The sequence below is a fragment of the Sprattus sprattus genome (assembly GCF_963457725.1).
Source record: "Sprattus sprattus genome assembly, chromosome: 17".
NCBI classification, from domain to species: Eukaryota; Metazoa; Chordata; class Actinopteri; order Clupeiformes; family Clupeidae; genus Sprattus; species Sprattus sprattus.
In genome coordinates, this window is record NC_137915.1 from 25555010 (window position 1) to 25569569 (window position 14560).

At 45.5% G+C, this 14560-nt stretch overlaps 2 protein-coding genes across 2 annotated transcripts; one reads left to right on the top strand and one right to left on the bottom strand.

The window, feature by feature from the left end:
* Nucleotides 1–5605: 5605 nt before the first annotated feature.
* Nucleotides 5606–10341, top strand: slc7a14b (solute carrier family 7 member 14b; the record flags this gene model as incomplete). The annotated part of the gene is made up of 7 exons (XM_080855512.1): nucleotides 5606–5903; nucleotides 6367–6603; nucleotides 6966–7183; nucleotides 7372–7518; nucleotides 8365–8573; nucleotides 8865–9730; nucleotides 9956–10341. The coding sequence occupies 7 exons, from the start codon at nucleotides 5606–5608 to the stop codon at nucleotides 10339–10341; spliced, it is 2361 nt and encodes a 786-aa protein (XP_080711638.1).
* A 2206-nt stretch (nucleotides 10342–12547) lies between these two features.
* cldn11b (claudin 11b) lies at nucleotides 12548–14079 on the bottom strand (the record flags this gene model as incomplete). The annotated part of the gene is made up of 3 exons (XM_080854697.1): nucleotides 12548–12807; nucleotides 13458–13622; nucleotides 13854–14079. 3 exons carry the CDS (start codon nucleotides 14077–14079, stop codon nucleotides 12548–12550), a joined length of 651 nt encoding a protein of 216 aa, XP_080710823.1.
* Between the last annotated feature and the right edge of the window lie 481 nt (nucleotides 14080–14560).

Genomic DNA, 14560 nt, shown 5'->3' on the forward strand with positions numbered 1-14560 from the left:
CGCTGGATTGTCCCACAAATGCAATGAGCGAGCTAGACGCTTCACTGTGCGTTGTTGAAGCGTCATTGACGTAAGCAGTTTCTGGATGTGGACATGGTGTGGCTAAATAATTGATTTTGCTCTGATCACATGGAGGTTCTCTGAATAATTCATGAAGTCTCGGCATCTCTCCACCTCAGCCCATCACAGTAGCTTTGCCCGGATGCTCCCTGGACACCGCTGGAAATGGAGTTTCGTTAAACTATTGCACCATGATTGTATGGCAACATCTTGGTAAGTTTTCGGCGTTTCTATTAAAGGTTGAAGAAAAGAAATCAAAAGTGAATTTACATTGACCTTTAACATATCAACTGCAAGTGAAAAAAGACTGTTCGATATGCCAGTAGGCTACTCCGCTAGTCTAGTAATGCACTATGTGCCGAACTGTAAAAGTTTAGGCTACTTGTTAGACTTTTCAGTGTCCTAGCATTTAAGGATTCATAAACTCCTGGAGACACGCAATTCCAGTGCGTTTCCTTTTGTAATTATTTTGAATGCGTTAAAAAGGCTATGTTTTTTATTTCATCTGCAAATAAATACTTTATCTCAACACCCGGGGAATGTAAACGGATCTTTCTCATAAATATTACATGTTGATTATGTCGCAGTACCGATATAGCTATGGCAAAACCCAGTCGATTCTGTCCGTTTGATCGTTTTCTGTTTTATACAAGTTGTATGTTTGTAATTTTTTTTATCTTTGAAATCCCATCACCACAACTATTACTTCATACATGGTCCCTCCAATGCATCAGTAAACACGCGATGATTTAGAAAACTGAGCTTTTAGACCATGTTTTACTCTTGCTGATATTTGTCTTACATGTAAAAAAAAAAAAAAAAAAAAAAAACGTAGATGTCCGGTCGCTGACCGCGGTACTGAAATAAACAAGTGGCAAGTGGAGAGTGGCTCGCTTGCAGACATATACAAGGCTACCAAAACGTAGCTTATACTTTAGAAGGACTGGTGCATTGTAGGCTACCCTTGTTGTTGTTCCATCACATTGCATTTATAAATCAAACACCGAAAAATTGAAATCGGATGTTTCTGTTCACTTTACAGCTCTGCAATCCATCAGATGTTATACAATCTGTAATGCATCTTCGAATCCGTCAAGGATATGGGCTGTGCAGTAAAGCATGTACATTTATTACATAGACATCGATGTTTGGCATGTGTGTGTGTGTGTGTGTGTGTATGTGTGTGTGTGTGTGTGTACATTTATGTGCATGAGCCGGTGGATTCGATTAATGGCAATGATCAGCTTCATATATGATGTATTGGTGAACTGCTTGGATAATTGACTTCTCACCTGTTACTTGCTACTCTTGCTGTTCGTTCAGCACTGAGATCTCGCTTAGATTACAGCATGGAACTCATGCTGACGCATCCTTCTAACTTTAGGCAGCATATGACCTTGTGATGTCCTGAGGGGCGTTGGGTGCTCACAGGAGAGAGGGAGGAGTGGATATGTGCTGCTTATTACCGAGGATCCCTGAGCTCTTTGCTTTTGGAATTGCTCCAGTTCGTCCATCAGTTCTAAGAGCTAATGCTTCACGCAACCACAGGAGACATCTGGGCTGCAATCAGAACTGTGTCCAAAATATATGGCTCTGTTTTCACTATGTGTTGAAAGGTACCAAACCTTAAGAATGTGGTTTTGCTGACTCCATTTGAAAGGTTGGGTTTCAGTACTGGCAGTTAGTCAGTTCTATACGTATAAAGGCACATTGTGTGTGGGTCACCTGAGCCGAGAGGTGTCTCGTAACATTACCAGGCTCACCTTCAACACAGTCATTTTGATCATGACCATAACCTTCACTGCCACTACCAAACTGTAGATGCAGCAACATTTTGAATGAAAATGTCATCCGTCCCAATTAATGTTTCGCCCCTCGGTTCTGTACTGGCCATAAGCAGTGGAGAGACACTATGCGCTGACAGCAGTGTGTTCAGTAATACTGACCTTGGTGGCTTGTAAGCTCAGCAGCAGCAGCTGCCTTTTGTTGTGTGTGAGCTCTGATGACATGAGGGCTTTTCAGCAGGCAGGCGTGCTCTGCTGGAGGTGAGGGACGGTTGACTCACCTCCTCTCCGCTGTCTGCAAGATCTAAACCTCCTCCTGCCGCCCCTCCCCTGCCCTCCATCGCCCACGCTCTCCCTGTGGACCCCGGCCGTGACGTCAAAGCTTTGTACGTGCATAAAAGACCTAAACCTAATCAAATAGCCCCTCATCAGCCAAGGCCTTATGAATCATCTCCACAAACAACTCGCGTGTGAGCAAGTAGATCAGCTGTATCAATGCCCAGAACAGAGCCTCCCTCCAACTAAATATCCTCGCCATTGTCATGAAAATCAGGGGGTCTTTGCCACACAATAGGCCTGTGTCTGATACCTATGGGGTATAAGATGGCCCCATTCTTTGTCCAAATTAAGATCTTTCTGAAATGTAATTTTGTACACAGAAGCCTTTTAGAATGCGTGTGAATAAAGCCTTTGGACACTCAGCACCATGAAACTTCAGTCACAAGGAGCTGAGAAATGGGCAGGTCATCGAATCAGAGACTGAGAGAGCTGATTACTGTAATTACAACTTCTCTAAGAAGAAAATGACTTGCTGTGGCAATGACACTTGACTATAGCGCTGACTACTTCACCTCTCTCTCTGCCTCTCCTGTTAGCGATGGTGGGGGATGCAGCCCCCCTCTTTTGCTCACACATGTGACTGAGTAAAACACGGCAGTCTCTCAGCAGGGCGCTGATGCCAGTATGCCAGTGAGTCCACAGTGAGGTGCAGGGCGCTGATGCCAGTATGCCAGTGAGGCCACAGTGAGATGCAGGGCACTGATGCCAGTATGCCAGTGAGGCCACAGTGAGGTGCAGGGCACTGATGCCAGTATGCCAGTGAGGCCACAGTGAGGTGCAGGGCACTGAAACCAGTATGCCAGTGAGGCCACAGTGAGGTGCAGGGCACTGAAACCAGTATGCCAGTGAGGCCACAGTGAGGTGCAGGGCACTTATGCCAGTATGCCAGTGAGACCACAATAAGGTCACAGTGAGGTGCAGGGCACTGATGCCAGTATGCCAGTGAGGCCACAGTGAGGTGCAGGGCACTGATGCCAGTATGCCAGTGAGGCCACAGTGAGGTGCAGGGCACTGATGCCAGTATGCCAGTGAGGCCACAGTGAGGTGCAGGGCACTGATGCCAGTATGCCAGTGAGACCACAATAAAGTCACAGTGAGGCGCAGGGCACTGATGCCAGTATGCCAGTGAGGCCACAGTGAGATGCAGGGCACTGATGCCAGTATACCAGTGAGGACACAGTGAGGTGCAGGGCACTGAAACCAGTATGCCAGTGAGGCCACAGTGAGATGCAGGGCACTGATGCCAGTATGCCAGTGAGGTCACAGTGAGGTGCAGGGCACTGATGCCAGTATGCCAGTGAGGCCACAGTGAGGCGCAGGGCACTGATGCCAGTATGCCAGTGAGACCACAATAAGGTCACAGTGAGGCGCAGGGCACTGATGCCAGTATGCCAGTGAGGTCACAGTGAGGTGCAGGGCACTGATGCCAGTATGCCAGTGAGGCCACAGTGAGGCGCAGGGCACTGAAACCAGTATGCCAGTGAGGCCACAATAAGGTCACAGTGAGATGCAGGGCACTGATGCCAGTATGCCAGTGAGGCCACAGTGAGGTGCAGGGCACTGATGCCAGTATGCCAGTGAGGCCACAGTGAGGTGCAGGGCACTGATGCCAGTATGCCAGTGAGGCCACAGTGAGGGCCTGGCCTGTCCTGTGTCAAAGCCTGCTAACATAGACAGACCAGAAGCAGAGGGAGTTACTGCAGACCATGATGGTGGCTCCACTCCTGAGCACACTCCTCCATCTGAGATCAGTCAACAACTGGATCTGTTTTGAGAGAGAGAGAGAGAGGGAGAGATGGAGAGAGAGAGAGAATGAGAGAGGAAGGGAGGGAGAGAGAGAGGGTGAGAGAGAGGGGGGAGGGAGGGTGGTAGGGAGGGAGAGAGAGAGGGAGAGAGAGAGAGAGGGAGGGAGAGAGAGAGGGAGAGAGAGAGAGGTAGGGAGAGAGCGAGAGAGAGGGAGGGTTGGAGAGAGAAAGAGAGGGAGGGAGAAAGAGAAAGAGAGGGAGAGTGGGAGAGAGTAACACATTTGAGTGCTGGAGTGGAAAAGATAAAGATGGGTTGATGCTGTTAGCCGGTTGACAGTGAGAGAGGTGTGCAGAGCTGTGCTGATGAAGGGCAGATTGAGGAAGATTGGACTGTGATGGGTGGAGATGGAAAGCAGAAAAAAGAAAAAAAACTCTTCTCACTAGACAGGCAGGAAACAGAAAGGCTGTGATACTGAGGGTTAAGGGCTGTGATAGGCTGGCTGTGACACTGAGGGTTAAGGGTTGTGATAGGCTGGGTGTGATACTGAGGGTTAAGGGTTGTGATAGGCTGGCTGTGATACTGAGGGTTAAGGGTTGTGATAGGCTGGGTGTGATACTGAGGGTTAAGGGTTGTGATAGGCTGGGTGTGATACTGAGGGTTAAGGGTTGTGATAGGCTGGGTGTGATACTGAGGGTTAAGGGTTGTGATAGGCTGGCTGTGATACTTAGGGGGTTTAGGGCTGTGATAGGCTGGCTGTCATACTGAGGGTTTAGGGTTGTGACACTGAGGGTTTATAGACTCTGGATGACATTTAGAATCTGTTGTTGTGACTGAGCTAATTTTTCTCTCATAGGTAGCTTGTCACTTCTAACTGCATAATATGTATGCAGGGGCACGTGCGGGAGAGAATAGCTTTCCTGTGAACTGTTTTGAAATCCATAAACTGGCGTCTTCATGGTTCCATCACTGTGGATGGTTTTCCTGTGTGGCGTTTCATTCATGAAGGACCACACTGCTTGCAGTGCCCATCTGCTCGTCTGTGAATCTAATGAGGCGTCGCACCATAGCAACACGTTGTATTCATAATTGCTGCATTAATAGCCTTTTAATTGCCTTTGTTTATTGTTATGCCATCATGCATATTCTTGTGTGCACGTGTTGGATAATATTTTAACTTCACCACTGTGTGCTAATCAAAGCAAATAAGGCAATCCAGAGGTCTGATAGGCAATTGAAGAAATCATCTTAGTATTCTGAATGTGCTTTTTTGCAGTGGGTAATTTAGCAAGAGCATCTGTGCTTTGTCTTTCCTCCTCAACTGTTTGTCTTTTCTTCTACAGCATATCAGAGCCGCCCACTTTACCTGTAGAGCCATGTGGAAGGAAATACTGATGGACCCTCTCTGAGAGAGTGAGAGAGAGAGAGAGAGAGAGAGAGAGAAAGAGATCGAGAGAGAGAGAGAGAGAGAGAGAGAGAGAGAGAGAGAGAGAGAGAGAGAGAGAGAGACCACGGGAGCCTGGTTTGGGGTTGGATACAGAACAAACCCAGCTTCCAAAGGAAGAACAGAAACAGAGGCAGAGTTCCGGATCGCTCCCTGAACCACTTCTCCAATCCAGAGGAACTAAAGTCCAAATCAAACACCAGCCTGAACTAACCGAAGCGGGAAGATGAATGCAATGAATGCAATGTTTGCCAAGCTGGACCCGCGGCAGGTGGAGTGGGAATCCTCCTGGTACGGCCTCCACTCGCGCATGCTGCGCACCAAGCCCGTGGGGTCCATGCAGGAGGGTGCGGCAGACCTGCACGGCACCAGGCTGGCCCGGGTGCTCACCACAGTGGACCTGGTGTCGCTTGGTGTGGGCAGCTGTGTTGGCACGGGCATGTATGTGGTAGCGGGGCTTGTTGCTAAGGAGATGGCCGGCCCTGGCGTCATCTTGTCTTTCATCATCGCTGCAGTGGCTTCCATTCTGTCCGGTAAGACCCTCCCACAGGGTCAGCTCTCAAACATGGCCACAAACACTGAATGTTCAGTCATACGGACGAAAGGATTTGCATAACATACTGCATACATTTGTCCTTTCATATTTTCATAATTCCAACATAGTTTGTAATTGTTGCTCATGTATCACACTGTCACACTGAGTCAGTTCTGAAGTCATCTGAAATATTAGTGACCTTATAAAAACAGGCACAGATATTATAACTCTCTAAATTGTTCCCAACTGTATTGACACCCAGGGGGTCTCCTGGCAACTGTACTCATGTCACTGATCCTCTTCATTGATCTAACTAAAGATGATTCAGAGTAGGTGTTATTTTGAAAGATAGTCTTTAATATAAAAAAATGTACTTGGACTGAATGTACTTCAGAAAGGAAATATTTCATTTGAATGAAAGATCTCATTATAATTCTCTCTTCTGGTGCTTTCCCACATAGGGGTGTGCTATGCAGAGTTTGGCGTGCGCGTGCCCAAGACAACAGGCTCTGCCTACACCTACAGCTATGTGACTGTGGGGGAGTTTGTGGCCTTCTTCATTGGCTGGAACCTCATATTGGAATACTTGATTGGCACAGCAGCAGGTGCTAGTGCTCTCAGCAGCATGTTTGACTCCTTGGCCAATCACACCATCAGTCGCTTCATGATCAACCACCTTGGCACTCTCAACGGCCTGGGTGAGCGCTCACATGGATTGTTGAGGGTGTATTGATGTTGTGCTGAAGAGCTGCTCTTATACTTCTGATTTTGTAATGTTTGTAGTAGTGCCACACTTTTTGAACTACATGGGGTATTTTTCATATTGAGCATTGAAGATTTTGATGGAATTTTGGGGCATGTTTAAATAAAGCAGTTAACTTTACATCGTTGTATGGCAGTTACATTCATTGAATGGTTGTTAATTATTAATAATAGGCCAATATGATGATTCACTAGTACAGACCAGTAAACATATGCACACATTCACAACCGCAATGAAATGGTAATGTAACTAACTAAAAAGTAAACAATGACTTGATGACTTTCTCGTTAAAAACAGGTAAGGGAGAGGAGTCCTATCCAGACCTGCTGGCTCTAATCATCGCCCTGCTGGTGACGGTGGTTGTGTCTTTCGGTGTGAAGAACTCTGTGACCTTGAACAACGTGCTCAACGTGGTCAACCTGGTGGTGTGGGTCTTCATGGTGATCGCGGGGCTCTTCTTCATCAGTGGGGCGAATTGGGAAGGGGGCAGATTTTTACCCTACGGCTGGTCAGGGGTAAGAGAATGTTCTCAACGCCCACATGTCTTTAAATGTCTCTGTGTGCTTGTCAAATTTCGAACATCACGGCTCTGACTAAAGGACACTTACATAATGCCTTGAGACCTTTAGATGTTTGTCGCTTGTTTAATGTCACTTCTACCCGCTTCTCTTCCCCCCGCTGACTCACTGCGGGGTCACAACAGGTCATGCAGGGAGCTGCCACTTGTTTCTACGCATTTATTGGGTTTGACATCATCGCCACCACGGGGGAGGAGGCGAAGAGTCCCAACACGTCAATCCCCTACGCCATTACCGCCTCCCTCATCACCTGCCTCACTGCCTACGTCTCTGTGAGTGGCCATGACTCCCTGCCCCGTCACCTACTACTGATTACATCAACAAGCAACAGCCAGAAATATGTCCTTATCCCTATACACATACACATACACATACACATACACATACACATACACATACACATACACATACACATACACATACACATACACATACACATACACATACACATACACATACACATACACATACACATACACATACATATACATAGCTGTTTCTGTACATAGATTTGAACTCTGCTGTCTACTTGGCTATGAATACAACATGGTAAAAGAGCACTGTCTGACATTGTTTTTTACATTCTCTACATGTGTATATGTTTTATGAAACTAAAGCTTGGTTTTGTGAGTAGCTGCTGGTGAATTATTTGGCATCCAATCGGGAGCAATAGTTCTCGTCCTTTCATGTGGCGGTTGTTTACGGTTTCTAAGGTTTCAATGTTGAGACCTGAGGCTCCGCTAGCTGTAGACTCTTTAAATATTGATACTACCTGCATGTTTCCACTGAAGGAGCATTTTTTCTTCTATCTGATTTTCCAGTGCAAGACAGGTCCCTCAAAGTAACAGTTTTAAAATGAGTAATGGCTGTGAGAGCGTGTCTGATAAAACATGTCAATTTTTTAGACTCTGTCATGTAGTTGTCCTCACTGTCAAAAATGCTGTGACATGCAGTATGTTTAATGTTCTGTTTATTTAGGTTTAGTGTTATCCTGACGCTGGTATGTTTAATGTTGTTTATTTAGGTCTAGTGTTATCCTGACGCTGGTATGTTTAATGTTTTGTTTATTTAGGTTTAGTGTTATCCTGACGCTGGTATGTTTAATGTTGTTTATTTAGGTTAGTGTTATCCTGACACTAATGGTGCCTTATAACCTGATTGATGGTGACGCCCCTCTGATGGAGATGTTTGCTATTCATGGCTTCATGGCAGGGAAGTATGTAGTGGCCATAGGGGCCATCGCAGGTCTCACCGTCAGTCTTCTGGGCTCTTTGTTCCCAATGCCACGGGTCATCTATGCCATGGCTGGGGACGGCCTCCTCTTCAGGTGAATATGGATTATTTACATATGCGGGATATGTATGTATGTGCAGTGTGTGTGGTGTGTGCGTGTGTGTGTGTGTGTGTGTGTGTGTGAGTGTCTTTGTATTTGTATCTATTTGTATCTTTATTATCTATTCGGTATTCATGGAATATTTAATTTGAGTACTAGATCATGTATTAATTCACAACTTAATACACACACGTCCCTTTATGTAAAGATGAGCATTATCCATTTGAGAACAGTCCTCTGCCTGGTACTTCACACCCTCCACTCCCTGCTGCTCTTCCCCCTCAGGTTCCTGGCCCACGTGAGCCCCTACACAGAGACCCCAGTGGTGGCGTGTGTGGTGTCGGGCTCCCTGGCTGCGCTCCTCTCTCTGCTGGTCAGCCTGAGGGACCTGATAGAGATGATGTCCATAGGCACCCTGCTGGCCTACACCCTGGTGTCCGTGTGTGTGCTGCTGCTGCGCTACCAGCCCGAGCCAGGCTTCGATGGCCACGGGGGCTACCTTTCAGGGGAGGACGGCGATGGCGTGGGCAAAATTAGGAAGGAGGGGGTGCTGGCCGAGTGCGAGCAGGAGGCATACCAGGGCACTCAGGACCACGACAGCACGGAAAATAAGATCCTGCCGGGCAAGGGAAATGACGAGAGGCTGATTGATGGCTCCGACCCCTTGGGGTACCAGTCTGACAGCTCGGGCTACGGCCTGAGCGAGAAGAGCATAGAGGCGGAGCAGGTGGATAGTGCACCCACCACCCTGCTGAAGAGGGTGCTGGGTCCCCACTACTATACTCTTCGGATGCGTCTGGGCCTGCCTGACTCCAGCGACAGGCCCACGCCGGCCACAGGTCGCACAGTCACCCGCTGCGTCCTTCTGCTCTTCGTCCTCACTTTCCTTCTCTGGTCCATTGTCATTTACGGCCTAGATCGGGAGACTGGTGGTGCCCGTTGGGCCCTAGTGCCGTTGGTTGTGGTCATCGTCTTTAAGATAGTCGCCCTGGTGGTTATCATCCTTCGGCAGCCTGAGAGCCCCAAGAAGCTCCCGTACATGGCGCCATGTGTGCCCTTCGTCCCTTTGGCTGCCATGTTGGTCAACATCTACCTGATGCTCAAACTCTCCAGCATCACCTGGGTGCGGTTCGCTGTGTGGTGCTTTTTGGGTATGCAGCTCTCATATGCTTTACAAATATATATATTCCAGGCGGGAATTATATTTGCTTTAAATTGCTTTGCTGCATTCAAAACATATCCTCAGTTTACTACATTTAAAGTCAAAAGTCATCCAGCAAGGACTTGCAAGGACAGCAATGTTTTTTTTCAATTTTCAAGATTTAAATGTTTCTGGAAGTTTTAGGTGAATATTTAACTTAAGTGCTTCCTAACAGGTCTGCTGATCTACTTTGGCTATGGAATGTGGAAGAGCTCTCTGGAGCTGTTTGCCCAGGAGGAAGAGGCCCATGCCAGTACCTACCAGCGCTATGATGCTGGAGTGGATGACAGCTTCACTGTGGAGGACGAGCCCCAGCCTCACTGTGACACAGACGAGGGCCCGTATCAGGGCTGGGGAGGTGAGGATAAGGGCGATCAGGACCAGAACCAATACCAGGAAGAGCATCAGTACCAGCAACAGCATCAGTACCAGTACCAACAACAGCCTGGAGCAGACGGCCACAGGACCACTGGCAAGACAAAAAGCAGAGGCCGGACCAGGAAGGGTTTTGAGGAGCTGGTAGATGATGATGATGATGATGAGGAGTATTTACCTGAGTGAGTGACAAGGGGCCGTTGTTGTCTGTTGTTGTCTGTGTGCAGTTACTGTTTGCAATGTGTTTTTTTATTTTCCTTTTGATGCTGCTTGTTTTGTGGTGTATGGCTGAAAAAGAGTGAAAGGGTGTTGTTATTGTATTTGACTACACCCTGAATTATCTATTATTCCCCTGGAATCTTAAAGATATTAGATTTACAAATTACAAGTTATAGATTATATTAAAACAGCATACGAAAGGACAAAACTCTGAACTATGAAACAGTGCCTTTCTTTGTGTAATTTAAAGGCTCATTTTTCATTCACAAATAAAATATAATATTGTAAACTCTTCTAAGGACCAGATGTTTGTCAAATGTGTTATTTGGTATCTTTGTGCTGCTATGATTATTTGCAGATGTCCACATTATTGAAATCCTATTCACAGTAAATTCAACAGTCCATGTGCAGAACATTTGCCATGCAAGTTTTGGTCATATTTTTAATAGAAGTAGTATTTCAGGCAAAGCATGAAGCATTCAGCTACTTTGAACAACTCTGACCAAAATTCATAGCCTCCCTTTACGGAAACCAAGGACAGCCACTTTTGTAATAGTGGCCAAAAATATACATAAAATGCAACAAAATCAATCTGAAGAGCAGTGAAAAAGATTAATGTTTTTATTTGTTTTCTGTAAACTAATGTATGGAAATGTATACAGAAATATAGCTTTCAAATACAATCTCAAGATGAATTGATTGTTTGTCAAGTTTTCTGTTACAAGAAGCCTCACAGCTCACCACAATGCAAACCTACAGCCATCTTTGGATCAGCTACATGTCATTTCACAGAAAAACCCTTAGAAGTAGATTCTGTGGCAAGTATGGAATTCTTTTCAAAATGTCCAAAATGATGTGATAAGATGGGTTTGATAAGTGTTCTTGTGTGCTTCTCTGTTCTTCATTGTCAAAACTGTTTACATTTCATCACTGACACAATGCATATTGTTTAATGTATCTCGATTATATTCAAAGGTATGTGAACTGTTTCGTACTATATATGGCATTATAAATAAAATGAGTATATTTTATTAAACACAAACTTTAGTCTTGGAGCCATTACATGTTGTCATAAACTGGTAATTTGAGGGTTGTTGGATGTTTTCAAAACGAGAGATTACAGACAGCATTGTAGTCATGAATCCCTTAGATCAGGAGATTAGTCATGCTTATTAAACACAATTCCAATACATTAAATTCCGGTAATCCCTTTTAAAATCATACTACGTGACACTTGTGGGGGAGAGACACGTCAGTCAGGAGAAGCGTGCACGTTCAGTATCAGGTTCCTCAGATCTCCAAACTACAAAGAGAAATCAGCGGAGGAAAGCACTATTGTCTGCGCAATGCATATCTGTGACTCACGCAATCATGTGGTTTGTGCTTTCGTGTGTGTGTGTGTGTGTGTGTGTGTGTGTGTGTGTGTGTGTGTGTGTGTGTGTGTGTGTGTGTGTGTGTGTGTGTTTCAAAGTGAGATACAGATTTCCTGAGGGACTGTGAGCAGGAAAGAGTGCAGAGCTGCCCAGGAAAAAACCCTGGAGGAGCCACCTGGACAGCGTGTGTGTGTGTGTCTGCGTGTGTTTGTGTGCGTGTGTGTGTGTGTGTGTGTGTGTGTGCGTGTGTGTGTGTGTGTGTGTGCGCGTTTGTGTGTGTGTGTGTGTGTGTGTGTGTGGTTTCCTGTCTCTCTGACGTACGACTCATCTGCACACCGATCGACACTGGGTGAAGAGTTTTGAATTCTACTGGGGGACAGGGATGCGTCCCTGCCTTGTTCCAGTCATTTCCTGCATGACAGTGTAGCCGTATGACAAGCCATTTGAAAGCATGAAAGGGTGTGGTGCTCATGCATAAATGTAGGCTTCTCTAAAAAACACAAAATCATACAGGTACCATCAAATCTAGAGAGTAATAATGTATTTTCATATGAGTAGAAATATAAAAGGTCAAAAACTAACCTAACATAAACTAACAAACATAAACTCCATGTAGTAGTCCATATTTACAAGTCATGTCCGTGGAGATCTGGAAACTCGTGAACATCCCTCGTCTCTCTCGTCTTCTTTGGATGAAGGTCAGAATTGGCTTGTTGTGTGATTTTCCTCTGGTGTAAGATGCTGCTCTGTTTCGATGCCAAGAGGCGTCCCTCCTTCTTCTCTCTTTGTTTTTCTCCTTCTCACACATGGGCATTCTTGGCGTGGTTGGCCGCCGGTGGCATGGAGTTGGCCGCGCCGCTCTGCTTGGAGTAGTAGAAGCGGTTGTGGTGCTGCTGGGGTTGGGCCCCTCCACCGGAGCAGCAGGCCATCATCGCCCCGCCGAGGAAGCAGAGGGCTGAGCCCACCCAGCCAGAGTACAGGGAGAGGCCGAAGGACATGAGGTGCTCCTCGTGGTGCGCCCCAATGGGGAACCACACAGTTGACACCATTCCACACAGGGCTGAGAGACACAGAAGACAACGATCAGCTCATATCATACTCACAAAGTTTTCAAGACAAGAACGAATTAGCAGGCAATAGATGTGTTGTGGGCATTGTTCAGTGATTACTTTACACATAAAAGCATCCCTAGTACATTCAAAGGCCTATATTATATCTTTGTTGACAAAAGATGGAATGAGATTATCAGATATGCTGATGTAACATTCGTATTATAGGCTACTAAAAAAAAACGTGATCTGAGATGTTGGATTCCAATCACATTTAATTCTTCCAAATGTCATCGCAAAAACATCCCAAGGATATTATCCTTGACTCTATTATCCTTAGATGTTTTTTGGGAGGAAATACTCTGCAGCTGTAGGTTGTCATTAATGGGAGAACTCTTTCACTGTGACAGGAAGTAGGAAGTCCTGGAAAACTGATGGGTGTTACCCCTTCTACAACCCCAGTTAAGGCCAGCGGTTAAGCGTTGAAAGACCCTCTGATAGGAAAAAGAAGGGCCGTCTGCATCCTGACCAATAGTACCGCTAAGTCTGTTATGTGACAGATGACTTGGCCAGTCTGTCTTTTTGAAATCTAACCTTGATCTTCATTTTATCATCAGGATTTCAAAATGGAAAAGTGTGGCAACGGCTGAGAGCGACTCACACATTAACAGAATTAAGATGCCTCCGAGAATTGCGCGTTTATGCTTGGCACCGTCAGACTCATTAGCCAGCTTGACGCACGGCAGGGCCATCATGACCAGCGCCAAGGATGGGAAGCCCGCAATGCATGCTGCTACCATTAGCGCTCGGGACGTCTGAATATAACCTGAGAGAACAAAGTTACTTTAAAAATATATAGCAAAGGATTTTACTGGGCATAAAACATTTTACAATTCAATGCTATTAGTTATTAAGTTTGACAAGATACGAATAGATTTAAGTAAATAATCTTTTATGAATCTATCATTAGCCTATAAGAATTGTTCATCATTTTCAAATACTTCGCTCACATTTTCTTTTACAGAAAGCAATGTTTTATCAGGTTCTGTAATCTTACCAGGTAAGGCCAGTATTTGGTTCAAAGCTGTGCAGTGGTAAAGGGCGGTAGAAACCACACATTCAGCCCACAACCCTTTGGTACCTAGTTCATCCATCTTCTTGCAAGTGTGCATGCCATACTTGCAGGTTATGACCCAATCGTTAGTGGCTGTGGCAATTATAAGTCCAATCCAACCAATAAAACTCAGCATACATCCACAGAACAACCGACAGCTCTGAGACATACTGTAGAAATGCTTCACAAAGGATAAATCCTTGAATTCTTTAAAATGCTTCTCAATCCTTCAAAAAAAAGCTGAAGAAATTCTTTTTTTAAGTTCTTACAAAAATATTTATCCTGGGAATAAGGGCTTCAGGCCTAAATCAAAAAAAGTTCCCAATTCTTTAAAAAATGTCAACCTGATCAACCACGGGCTAATTTGTATTCATATTTTCAAATAGACCTCGAACCTCCTTTAGCCTAGGGCAAATGCGTTATGGTCAGCTTCTGGACTGAATTATGAAAGCCCATGTAAGGGGGAGGGGGAGGGGTAGTTCATAAAAGCTTACGACTCAAACCAGCAAAGTTTCAGCCTATCAGAACAATGCAGATAATCTAAAACATTTTGTCAATGCCCCCCCTTCCTATAACCCCATATACTTTCAAAAGTAACCTACACTGTAATGAATTACAATGCCGCGTAAACAATATTCTGTTACTGTATT